General features: G+C 38.1%; 1 protein-coding gene across 1 annotated transcript in view; it reads left to right on the top strand.

The window, feature by feature from the left end:
* Nucleotides 1-3,411: 3,411 nt before the first annotated feature.
* Nucleotides 3,412-12,732, top strand: part of LOC101859257 (tetratricopeptide repeat protein 8) — a gene marked incomplete at its 3' end in the record, with an annotated part of 49,941 nt that continues 40,620 nt past the window's right edge. Inside the window, 8 exon segments of the mRNA XM_013085077.2 lie at nt 3,412-3,575; nt 4,079-4,260; nt 4,717-4,876; nt 5,423-5,557; nt 6,030-6,115; nt 6,937-7,135; nt 7,853-7,992; nt 8,337-8,511. Of these exon segments, the coding sequence (XP_012940531.1) occupies nt 3,474-3,575; nt 4,079-4,260; nt 4,717-4,876; nt 5,423-5,557; nt 6,030-6,115; nt 6,937-7,135; nt 7,853-7,992; nt 8,337-8,511 (1,179 nt within the window).

Here is a 12,732-nt window from a genome sequence, read left to right as displayed (position 1 = left end):
ACCCCCTACCTCCTCCCATTTCGCCCTGCCACGACTTACTCTTCCCAGAGTTCCAACAACAGTATCTGCCTCATGTGATTACAGAACTAAGACGCCGTTTCGATGCTTGTCGAATCGAAGTCTGAAATCAAAACAAGAGATTTTGTCTAAGAAGGGGCAAGACCGAGACGGCAAGACGAACACGCAGTGCTTTTCTTCCTTCTAAAAGTCCCCTTGACCAATGTGCACCTCACATAATCAATAAAGGACATTGGCAAGGACAATCTTTATTCATCTCGCAGGGAGAAATTTGTCTTTGTCATTAACAATGGCAATAGACATTACAAAGGTTAGAGGTGCACTCACACATACGCACAAGAAGACAGGACATTAGTAAATACAACGACATGTCTCAGGTGCTGAAACAACCCGCTCCGTAGAACTTTCTCTCTCTCTCTCTCTCTCTCTCTCTCTCTCTCTCTCTCTCTCTCTCTCTCTCTCTCTCTCTCTCTCTCTCTCCCAAATTACCACCATAGCCAGAGATACCAAAATTTATCAAAGTTTCTATTGTGGTGGTATAGGATATCTGAAGAATGGGTGGATTCAGATTGAAAGACCTAAGTTTCCTCAGAAAGTAAAGCCTCTGATTTACCTTTTTAACGATATTGTTTACGTGATTTTGCCATGTAAATTTGTTGTCGATTGTAAGACCAAGATATTTGTATGAATCCGTGATTTCAATTGTTTCTTGTTCAATTATGAATGGTGGGATTGTTGGTTTTTTCCTTCTTAAAAAAATCATTTCCTTTTTTTTTATGATACGCCAAATCATAAAAAAAGTTCTAATGACCTTATTTTTTCCACAAAAACGCATAATGTGACTCCTTTAACCAAATAAATTCCTATCCGGAGATGGAACTTGTCACGAATGTTATTCTTTATCATAAATGTTAATAATCACAACCATCTCCGAAGCAGTTTTGTCTCTTGATACCCTCTTCCTCGAGGACTACATCAAAATGTATTTGGGCAATTTCGTTACAAACTGCATTTTCATTCTAGGCTTCCAATTTCGATATGCATTTTCATGAGGCAAGTACCCTACATTCACATGTGCCGGAACTCGTTCTTTGCTACGTGTTCAGCTTCACACCCTAGCTACAAATATTTTTTTCGAAACGAAAGATCAATGTAATTTGAGGATTTAGGGATGTCTCTAAAAGTTTTGCTTGAATTCCCATGAAAAGTAAACACAATAATTAGAGCAAAAGCAGTTCAATATTGACAATTGAACGTGCAAACACCTTGATACGATTACAAATCCCAACGTTGGTTATAACCAACAGATAAAGCTACTTATTTATCATCAGCTAAGGTTCTTGTACATTTGGAAGAAAAAAATGATTTAATAATACTCGAAATTGTGTGAGGGGTTTTTTGGGGGGGGGGTTTTAAGGCTCTGAGAAAACATAAGGAAAATGTAATCCCAACTTTTTTGTTATTTACACTTGTTCCTCCTCTGTGTTCTTGATTTTCTTTTAAAATTTAATTAGCTAAAGCATTCGGTGTTACACAATTATTGTTGTCGTCTAGAATGCAGTTTCCCGGAAATATTACGAGTTCAAGAATAGAGCTCCCGTTTAATTATTTATATTATTATGGTTCTTATTCAGTCGACTGAGCAGAGGCAAGAGGGGAAAAAATGTTACTTTAGAAGCTGGATTTTTCTTCCATAACGTCCGTCGATCCATCTTCCTATCTATTCTATCACTCATCCACCAATCCCTTCCTCGATTTATGTATTTATGTATTTATGTATTTATTTATTTATTTATTTATTCATTTATTTATTTATTTATTTATTTATTTATTTATTTGGGGGAGGGGGGGGTTACAGGCAAATCCAGTAGTGAGGCCTTGCTGAACTGGCAAAAGCATTGCTGTCTACACAATTCAAGGCCGTCAAAGTAGTCAGCAGCAAGCAAGTAAGGCAAGGTCTTGGTATTGTTCTATTTTGTATAATATGTAACTAATAAAGGAATACACCTCAAACAACATGCGGTCAGTTATGAGAACAAATATTTTTTTCAGCTGGAGGCTATAATTTTATGAATATTATTAATATTATGTCTTTTGTAGTTTTTCTTCCTCTCCTTTTTCTCCCTTTGAGACTAGTGGTTTCCTATCGTTTCTCTTTCTACAGTCGAACTTTCTCTTATTCCTTTTGTATTTGTGTTTCTCTTTTCCTCCTTTAATTCATCTCTCTCCTCATTTCAAGTTTACTTTCGTCTTCTTTTACGGATATTTACATTTTGTTCAACACATTATTAATTTGTTTGCACAAGTGTATTTCTTTAATTTCATCTTGTGCCCCTAGCTTATAATAATATTATTGTACATATTTTTGGCAATTTTCTCAATTTCATCTACTCTTGCGCAATAAGATGATATACATGTAGTTTGAAATAATTATGAGAAGGGGTGTCTTTCAGTCGATCTGCTTCACGACCACGTTCATCTTGTGGTCTATCCACCTAAGGGACATAACTGTGGAATATTTGTGAATTAAATGACCATACAATATAATATTCAGTAACAAAATTATTTCCCTTGTCTCACTGGTACTTAACCAAGGAGGTTACAGTATTGTTAGGTCCTTGCACTTACACATAATACATGAAGTAGTAATATTATTATACTATAATTCTGTGCATTGTTTCATTATAATGCATGGGTGCACCCCCCCCCCCCAACCCAAATATTTAAAGACACTCTGGAGACTTCTTTGAAAGATTGATCTATCTGTATGGATGAGTCGGCAACCCTCCATTTTAACCGATTACAGTAAGCATAAAGCCTTGACATGTGGCAGCAAGACTTTTTAGAAGAAAAAAAATCTTATTCTTTTGGCAAATGCGGCCAAACAAACGAGAAAATCAAGACAGTCAAATTCTGGTATTGGTTCTGGCCCAGTTTAAGTACTCCGTTTGTGGGTTCTTTTTCTTGAAAAAAAAAAAAAGCGCTGAAAGTCTCAAGCGAATCCCTGCCTAAGAAGGTTCAACCAACAGATCATAATAATACCACTATAATGTTTAGGGAGATAGCAAACTACTTTAGAAAAGGGAAAGGTGCTTGTGATCTTTCCAAGATATATGCAAAATTTACACATTAGGCCTAGAAATCTAGATCTAGATCTACAGTCTATTCCTTTCCTTTACTCTCTTTACCCGAGGTCAATTGCTTCTCTTCTTCTTTGGGTGTTCATGATGGACCTATTATCCATTATTATGATTATTATCATTATTATTATTATTGATATTGATATTATTATTATTATTATTATTATTATTATTATTATTATTATTATTATTATTATTATTATTATTGATCCGTATCGCAAATTGTGGAAGTCAATCTTTTGTATTTGCAGTACGGAGTTCCGATACACACTGCACAAGAATTCTAATCGATCGGTAGCCACTGTAGACAACAAGATGGATCCTCTTTACTTGGCGTACAGCTACTTCAGGAGAAGGAAATACAAGGAATGTGTTGAAATTACAACAAAGATTCTTGAAAAAAATCCTTATGATCAGGTTCGTATATAAGCTCATGTTTAAGTCTTGGTAGTCTTAGTAAATAATTTCTAGATCTAGATTGTAGATCTTGTGGATAGGTGTGTGGAAAGTCCTGGATTCCTCACATTTCATTCGACTGGCCTGGAAGTGGTTGTCATAGACGCTTAGGGCCTATACTTTTACACTAACTTACAGCTTTTTTCAGGTTCTATTTTCCTAACAATCATAATCCCTTTTAGTTATTTATCTTTCGTTTTGTTTGTTGTTTGCTACCTTATTTTGCATGAAGAATAGCATCATTGCCATTTGACTTGAAGAGGATGCACATAAAAGTAAAAAAGGCAAGTGCACTGCTGCAACGGCAGGAACATTATAGATCTATCTAGATTCTAGATCTAGATTTCTATATTCACTGAGGGGGGGGGGGGGTGTCAAAATTTCATAAGAAGTAATTCACCTACTTTTTGATATCACAGTGTTCATGTATTAAAAAATATATATATTATCTTGATCACCTTCAGGCTGCCTGGCACCTCAAGACTCGATCTCTAACAGCTCAAGTGTATGTAGATGAAGTGGACGTGGACGAAGAAGGTATTGCTGAAATTCTCATGGACGATAATGTTATTGCAAACGTATCAAGGCCAGGTACTTCCTTGAGAAAGCCAGGCACTGCACAAAGTGGGCCGAGTCAGGGTATGAGGTAAGTACTGCAGATATAGTTTCTTTTGTTCAGTTTATTTGCCTACTTTTGGATCTCCATATCTTGGTGCATTTTAGAGTCTTCAAAATCCTTAGTATTTCATGTGATGTTTACAAAGTTTCATGATTTTAGATAAGTAAAACTATTTATTTTATGACAGTTATGTTCCAATTTTTAACATTGGTTTTGTTTAGCAGTCAGTCAAGTATGATTAGTCTGAGAAACTTGTTTTATAAGTCAACAATGAGGGTAACTCGTGTGTGTGTATGTGTATGTGTGTTTAGGTTAATGGAATAAATTAAATCAATGATCTTAGAAAACTTTTGGTTCAGCACTATAAATTGTTTATACTCCAATAAGTTTTCACTTTGTTTCTAAATTATTTTTCAAGTTAATTAATAGATTCCACTATAATATCCTTTATTTTTCTGGTAAACCACTGTATTGCTTGCACAGACCAACAACTCAGGGTGGACGGCCATTGTCTGGGTTTGTCCGACCAGGCACTCAGTCGGGGAGACCAGGCACTATGGAGCAGGCCATTCGTACCCCTCGTACAGCACACACTGCTCGACCTGTTACAAGTGCATCTGGCAGATTTGTTCGCCTTGGGACGGTACGTTCGTAGTTTTCTTTTACAAGGAAAACTTATGAGATGTATGATTTGCATAATATTAACTCTCCCTGCAAAATCTCATCGAGGTTTGTTAGTTTTGAAAAGTACAGTTCAACTTTTCTCTGCTGTTAGATGCATCTTAATCATTTGCTCTAAAAATACAATTCTGATGATGATTGAAAGTTCAAAAGGATTTATTCTTTTACTGAAAATTGTTTTTTCCTAAACTAGGGATTTCTCTAACGCCTTACCCCCCGCCCCTTTTATGCCCATAAAAATATAACTTGAAAGAGCAAGTTGAGTGTTGATAGTCATAGCTCTGGTGTTATAATCTCTGCCTTGTACTTGTATTCATTTTTACTGCCACCTCAGATAGTCTGTTCCAACAGAAATGTGACCATTGATGTTAAGACTCTCCAAAAACTACAAATCAACTACAGCCACCGATTAAGATAGTCACCGTTCTGATGTACTTACTCAAATAGTATTGTTGCCGGTAGTAATTTGTTGCTTGAAGATCATGCTTTTCACTTTTCATGTCCTCAGGCGTCAATGTTGTCTACTCCAGATGGCCCTTTCATCAACATTGCCAGACTCAATTTTGCAAAATATGCCGCCCGGCCAAATCTTGCTAAAGGGCTGTTTGAGTACATTTTCCATCACGAAAACGATGTTCGCAATGTAAGCTCCATGATTTTGGTGAAGCAAATTAGATTGTCAGCTTGATGTGATTAATTTTTAGTCTGCCTGTTTTTAACTCATATCTTTAATAATTTTTAGCAGATTTTAACTAGTAATCAATATTCGATATCAGCATTCAAAATACTGTCAAGAGATTAAACCTGGGAAGTTTTCTGGTTGGAAAAAATTTATTTGGAATCAGAAACCCATGAGGTTGTAGTTCAGAGTGAAAATTACAAGTTTATATATTCTTTCGAGACCATACAGGTTTATGAATATGATTTTTCTTTTGTGTTTTTTGTCATGGCTATTTCATCTTCCTAGACCTTGGAGCTAGGTTTTTTAGTGATGGAGGCAAGTCAGTTTAGAGGGAAAATTACACGTTTATATTCTTTTCTGGTTGATTGAGTATTCTTTTTTTTTTCTTTTTATGTTCACCTGCTTCATGATTATGATAATTTCATCTCCCTAGGCTTTGGAGCTGGCTGCGTTAGCAACAGAGGCGAGTCAGTTTAATGACTGGTGGTGGAAAGTAGCTCTTGCAAAATGCTATTACAGGTAACAGTTGACTTGTTTTGTTCTAACGGAGCCCCCTTTTTACGCGCTGGTTTGTACAATAGTAGTTGAAATTATAGGGGTATAAGCAAGGTTTAAAGGTTCCTTTACATCCCACTGTATTTCCACTAATTTTAGGATGACAGAGTTTTCAGCCCATACTCACCTTGCACAAGATCTGTTGTTTTATTTGTGACTCGAAAGATAAACCCCTTGGCATTTGCCTTAATTTCCAAGTTTCAAATTGTACTCTCATTGAGTTCTAATGTTATCAAATTACTTTTACTCTTTGCTATATTATCACAAACATTTATATTATTGGAATAAGCCCCATATCCACCCGTCCCCACTTGTCAAATTAGAGTTATAAGGATAATAGCTTACACACAAGGTATGCAAAAACTCTAATGAAAAAATGACAAGCATTTCAATCTATTATCAGATAAAGAAGTTGTGACTTTTGTTTGGAATCTTGCACCTCCTTTCTTTGTCTTTATCCATACCAATATTTCTAGTGTCCTGCCTAAAATGCCCTCTGTTGAGTGGAATATTTTGTTTATGCACAGTCAAAAAAATAACTTCATGAAAGTTTTAAAAAGTCATTTTCCTTTAGTGAGAGATATGTGAAGATTTGATAACCTTATTGTGTTCCAAGTGCTGTAAAACTCTTACTAAAAGTAAAACTAAGGAGACCATTTGACATCAGATGCCTGTAGAAACCAGTGTGAAAGCTATCTTTTCCATGTAAAGGCATCTGCATACACTCCTTAGGGCGAGTTGAGTAGTGAAGTTTTTTATCTACAAAATTTCTCATATCCGTTCAGGCTAGGCATGTACCGTGATGCTGAGAAACAGTTACGGTCAGTGCTGAAGAGCGATGAGGTCATCGATGCTTACCTGCACCTGGCCAAAGTGTACACCCGGCTTGACCAGCCCCTGGCTGCTGTGGAGATCTACAAGCAGGCTCTGACCCAGTTCCCTGGAGAGACTACTCTGCTCACAGGGATAGCAAGAATTCATGAGGTTTGTCTGTTACCGCTTTTGCTTTCTGTAGTGTAATTGTTTCTCTCTTTGCTTCACATCATAAAGGTGTGAATTCTATTGGCAAGGAGAGGAGATATTTTATCAGGTATATCTATCTCTGCCCTGTAGAATGTATCCCACACAGCCCTTGTTGGCTCTGACAGGCGGAGTGGAAGCAGCCAGCCTCCTAGATGGTCAACTGTGTCAATGGGAACACTAAATAGGTGCAAGTTTTTAAACGCCAACCAAGAAAGCATGTGTATTTTTCTTTCTGTCCGAAGTGTCTTGAGTTTTTAGATTCATGTTTCCTCCTTTCACCATTTACTTTTAGGGATTTTTTTACCTCCGCATACAGCTTTGAGCCCTAAACCTACAGAACCTGTATTCTTGAACTCCCTTGAGTAGACTTCTAGATTTACACTACTGTACGCTAAGGAATTTGTCTTATGTACAGAATGTCAACAGTTATAGTGTTTGCATTCTAATTCTTGAGATCAGGTTCGTTAGGTCAATACTCTCAGTATTATTTGCATGCACCGTGATAACGTCTTGTTGCAGTACTGCCTTCGTCTTAAGAAGTAAAATTTGTTTTGTGGTAGATCTGAGTACTTTTGACTATCACCCCAGTAGACTGCTATTGGAAAATTTTGTTCTGAGTTTTTATGACTAATATATTCCTGACCTTTCACCTCTCCCTTTTCTTTTGTCTTCATTCAGGGTATTGACAAGATGGATGATGCTGTTGCTTTCTACAAGAATGTCTTAAAGTTTGACAGTATGCATGTCGAAGCAATTGCTTGTATAGCCACCCATCACTTCTACTCAGATCAGCCAGAAGTTGCCCTCAAGTTTTACAGGTGAATTCTGTGAAATGAAAAGCCCGAGTTGCTCTGTCTTGTGGAAAAAGATTGGTGGTCTAGTGTGGCCAACGTATCTGTTATTCTGCTGTCTTACAGTGAACCATTACTCAGATTTACTCTACCAACCACTATAGTATGTCTTTTTGTGCTGGTAATTGTTTTTTAAAACTCAGCAAAGTAGATATGATTTCAAACACAGAGTCGTACAAGAAACTACTGTGCGAATAATGTTTATTTCAAACAAAGGAAGCAGACACAAATAGAGGATAAGGGCCTGTACTAATATCTTTATGGTTCAGTCGGTAAGAGTTTATTTGATTTTGTTTTTATTTCTATTTCAGGCGCCTGCTTCAGATGGGTGTGTATAATGCTGAACTCTTCAACAATCTGGGTCTCTGCTGTTTCTACTCTCAGCAGTACGACATGACCCTCACCTGTTTTGAGCGTGCTCTTTCACTGGCGGAGGACGATATCATCCTAGGGGATGTTTGGTTCAATATCGGCCACGTTGCTCTGGTAGGTCCATTTTGTTCCTGCTGGCGTTTGTTTGATATTATTATGTGCTATTCTGAAGCATCCTTGGCTCAGTGGTAAAGAAGACACAAAAACAATGTGGCAAAGTTGATATCATGTTTGTTTGTGCACATGAGTGCAGAACATTCGTGTCTGTTATTTTCTTTTTAGGGTTGCACGTACAACGGTGGGGGGTGGGGGGGGGGGGGGGCTCTTTCTGTTGTGACAAACATAACGAGGTAGTAACAATAAACTGCCAAATTCAGTGTACATTTTCGACAGGGAGGTAACCCGTGATATACCAGTATTGTCAAAGAAACAGACAGTTGCGTCCCGTTTAATCATTTGCGAACGCTTCTCTCTCTCTCTCTCTCTCTCTCTCTCTCTCTCTCTCTCTCTCTCTCTCTCTCTCTCTCTCTCTCTCTCTCTCTCTCTCTCTCTCTCTCTCTCTCTTCTTTCACTTATGTGCCCCTTGAAATCCTTTTCATTTCCAACCTGTTATTTTGAAGTATATACTGGAGTTCTGTTAAAACGGGTTAACTTGTTTTTTGTGTCAGTTATTTTGATTTTTAGGTGGGTGGGGGGGTGGCCAACGTTCAAATAGGAGAAAGATGCTCATGATCAATTACTGGTTTTGGGTACTTACTATAAAAACAAGTAAATTGAGAATGTAGATTATATTATTGAAGCTGTTTAAAACTCTGTGAAGAGTTCAGTTTACCTCTGTAAGTGCCTCAGGCATTAACTTTGGGAGGTGTGTAGCCTCCTATCACCTTTTATCTTAATATTTTTACAAACATGAGACTGACTGATAACACAGAGTCAAATGAAATTTGAAATAACAGACTGTACAGTGATAGAGAATTACCTACCTAGAGGTCTCTAGTAAAAATGCTAATTATTATATTTTTGGTCTACACATATATTGTAGTGCACAGTTCCTCATTTAGTTGTCAATCCTTTCAATAATAAAAAGGATAATAATAATGATGATAATAGTCATAATGATGATGACACTCGTAGTAATAATGAAAATAATAATGATAATAATAATAATAATAATTGTAACACCTAATTCCTAGAAGACTCTAAGCACTGCACAATGCCTTTTTTCCTTTTCTTGCGTGGGTGTGGAGATGGCAGTTCAGGCCAATCCCCGATTGGCAGAGACGGGTGCGGTGAGGGCAAGGAAACTGTCCTAAGGTGGTCAGAGTCAGAGATTCATTGTGCCTCCCTTCGTATGTGCACTTGTTTCAGCTACATCACCACGCTTCTTTTCCTCAAAATTGTCTCACGCCTGAGTATTGTGGGCGCGCCAGTCGGACCGCACCCCGGCCTGGCCATAGCACACAACTTGATCTGTTAAGGAGGGATGCCACAGCCTGATGTTGGGCACATATTATTATTATTATAATTATAATGTTAAGTTTCTGTAGTAATTTTTAAAGAAAATGTTGAGTAGTTGTTCATTAATTTCATGGTCAGGATTTTAAAAAATCTTTTCATGCCATACAATGGCATTATTATATTTCAGTAACATTTTTTTGTTTTGTTTGGGGTTTTTTGGGGGGGTTTTTTTGGATGTTTTAGGTTTGTTTATTAATTTATTTATTTTTCTGGGGGGGGGGGGTTGTTGGAGTAGCCAATTGCTGTATATTTGCTTGGGTTTATGAGGGCAGTGTCTGTGTCTTGCTTTAATGATGTTTTGTTATATTCTTTCCACTAAAACGATCAGAGAATTAAAGGGTTATCTGTGGTCTTATGGTAAAATCTAACGCCTCATTCAACGCTGAAAGCTTAATTAAGAAACAGAACCTTTGATTTTAAGGCCTAAACTCACAAAGATCTGAATCAGTGAGATGAAGGGTGTTATGAACTGCCCAACCAGTGGAAGTTCAAGAGTGTCCAATGCGGGATTTGAACCAAGTTCATCTGCAGACTCGTTCAGCTCGGTATCAACTGAGCAAAATGCGTGCCAGATCCAGAGCGTCAAGTGTTTGTCTCGGTAAAGAGGACAGTGGAGAGTTACAAGAGAGGGGAGCGGTGGGTGAGGCAGGAAGAGAGGTACTTGTAGCAGAGAGCTCGCTCAGACAATGGGAGGAAGATGCTCCTTCCTGTTGCTGGCACGTTGTAATTATTGTTGTTTTCGTTGTTGCTGTGTGAAGTGGTAAATGCTGGCAAAAGTCACGTCCTAGTTGACGTGGATGGTTGACGGATGCTGTGGTGTGATTTGCTCCTTTTTTCCTATCAAACGTCTATCGTCCTTATCTCCCCTCCTTTTTATGGGTTTGTGACTCTCTTGTCACACCTCCAATCGTTGGCACGTACATGAAAAACACTTACAAAACTAAACAGTCCTAAAGTGACGTACGCGGATATAGAGAAAGTTTGAAGGAGAGGTTGTTCTTTTAAACAGCGTTGGCTAAAGCAGCATCTAAACAGGCACAGCTGGTGCGTCTATTAATAAATCACAAATGGCTTAAAGGGGTTTAAATTAGTGTAGTCCAAAGTGTTTTACGCCCCCGTCGACACTATTTAGATTACATGTATTTAGAAAACAGGTTTCCATTCCAGCCACGGCCAGTCCGGGCTGAGAAGGACACAACATCCCATCCCGATTTAAAATATAATTTAAAAAACCGCCTCCCCACACGCGAAACGAAGTCATATCTTCTGCATGCAATATCAAAGCGCCTAACCGCTGCACCAGAAATGCGGGATGCTTTAAAAAATTAGCGTGGAGGTGTCCATTTAGTGATTTAGAAGCTCGTTACTGATGTCTTGGTTCTCAGCCAATCCTCTGGATCTTCAAAATAGAAATGATTAGTGAAATGTGTTATTCCCCTCTTCTCTCCCCACATTCCTGGGGTATACAGAGAGCACCAAAAAATATCTATCACAGACACAGTGCAACATCCTTCCTCCCTTCCGCATATCTCTGTTATCTAATACGGGGTGCCCACTACAGCTGGATCGGGCCGATCGCCCAACTCGGTCGCCTGAAACTGAAAACAAACACGTTTGTTTTTTAGGCGACCGAGTCGGCCGATCGGCCGATTCCATCCGTAGTGGGCACAGAGCGGAGTCGTTTGTTTTATTTTAACCGGGACTTTTTAAATGTACGGTCGAAATTATCCAAGAAGGTCACCCATTATCAAGGAGAAAATTGGTTGTCCTAGGAAGGTGGATATCTTATACAGTGTTAGGTGTCATTATAATGGGTTTTTTAATAAACGCGAGGGCGGGAAATGGGAAGTGGCCGTTTATACAGACGATTGTCTTATTCAGATGGCTGTAAGAGCAGCAGGTTCTTCGGCATTGTTCTAGAAAGGGTGGGAGGTGGGGAGGAGGATACAGATTAAGATTTTTTTCGATACCACAAATACCTCGAAAACAGTTCAAATCGTGCAGAATGAGTATCGTAATAGGTACAATGTAATAGGGTGAGTGACGTCTGGACAATCAGCGGACCCATTTCTGACACATTCAGAACAAAAAATTCTTCTTGATGTTCGATGTTTCCTTTAATAGCATAATAACATGACGTATGTGCGTCATGGTCAATTTTTGACTGGCTAAATAAAAACTATCCTTAAAAACAGCAAGTAACCCCCCCCCCCCCCAAAAAAAAAAAAGCAGCTGTAGAACCACCTACTTGTGCAAACTATGACTAGGAGTGTGGGTGTATAGGAAAATACTTTTATAACTTTGGCTTTTGTTCGTGCAGTGTCTCTGTAACATTTGTTAATAATACGCGTATTTTGGAGTTTGGTTGGCAGTTTGGAGGGCGTATTTCCCCCACACTCAATTGTTGTACTTGGACGTGTTACTGACTGAGGCTTCACTTGCGTGTGTAAATGAGGAAAGAGAAGACAGCGAACGTGGGAACCGGGAACAGGCTCTGTTGGGTGGTAGGCGGTGACCTTCTGAATTGCTACTATAATAATGACAGTTTCTTTTTCTGCCCGAATTAAATCTGTCAAGAAACGTGGGCGGTCATTGTAAGGTTGTAAGCTCCGTTCGTGTTTCGTTTTGTGGGGATTTTTTTGTCTTTTGCTTGTTTGTTGTTCTAGTTTTTTACTGGTTTTGTTGTTATTGGGTTTGTTTGTTTGTTTTTGGTTTGTTTTTGTTTTGCTTTTATTTTGTTTGTATTTTTGTTGTTGTTGTTTTTTGTTGTTGTTGTTTTTTGTTGTTGTTGTTTTTTGTTTTTGTTGTTGTTGTTGT

This window comes from Aplysia californica, unplaced genomic scaffold (genome assembly GCF_000002075.1).
Source record: "Aplysia californica isolate F4 #8 unplaced genomic scaffold, AplCal3.0 scaffold00342, whole genome shotgun sequence".
NCBI classification, from domain to species: Eukaryota; Metazoa; Mollusca; class Gastropoda; order Aplysiida; family Aplysiidae; genus Aplysia; species Aplysia californica.
This window is presented reverse-complemented; position numbering and strand designations above follow the sequence as displayed.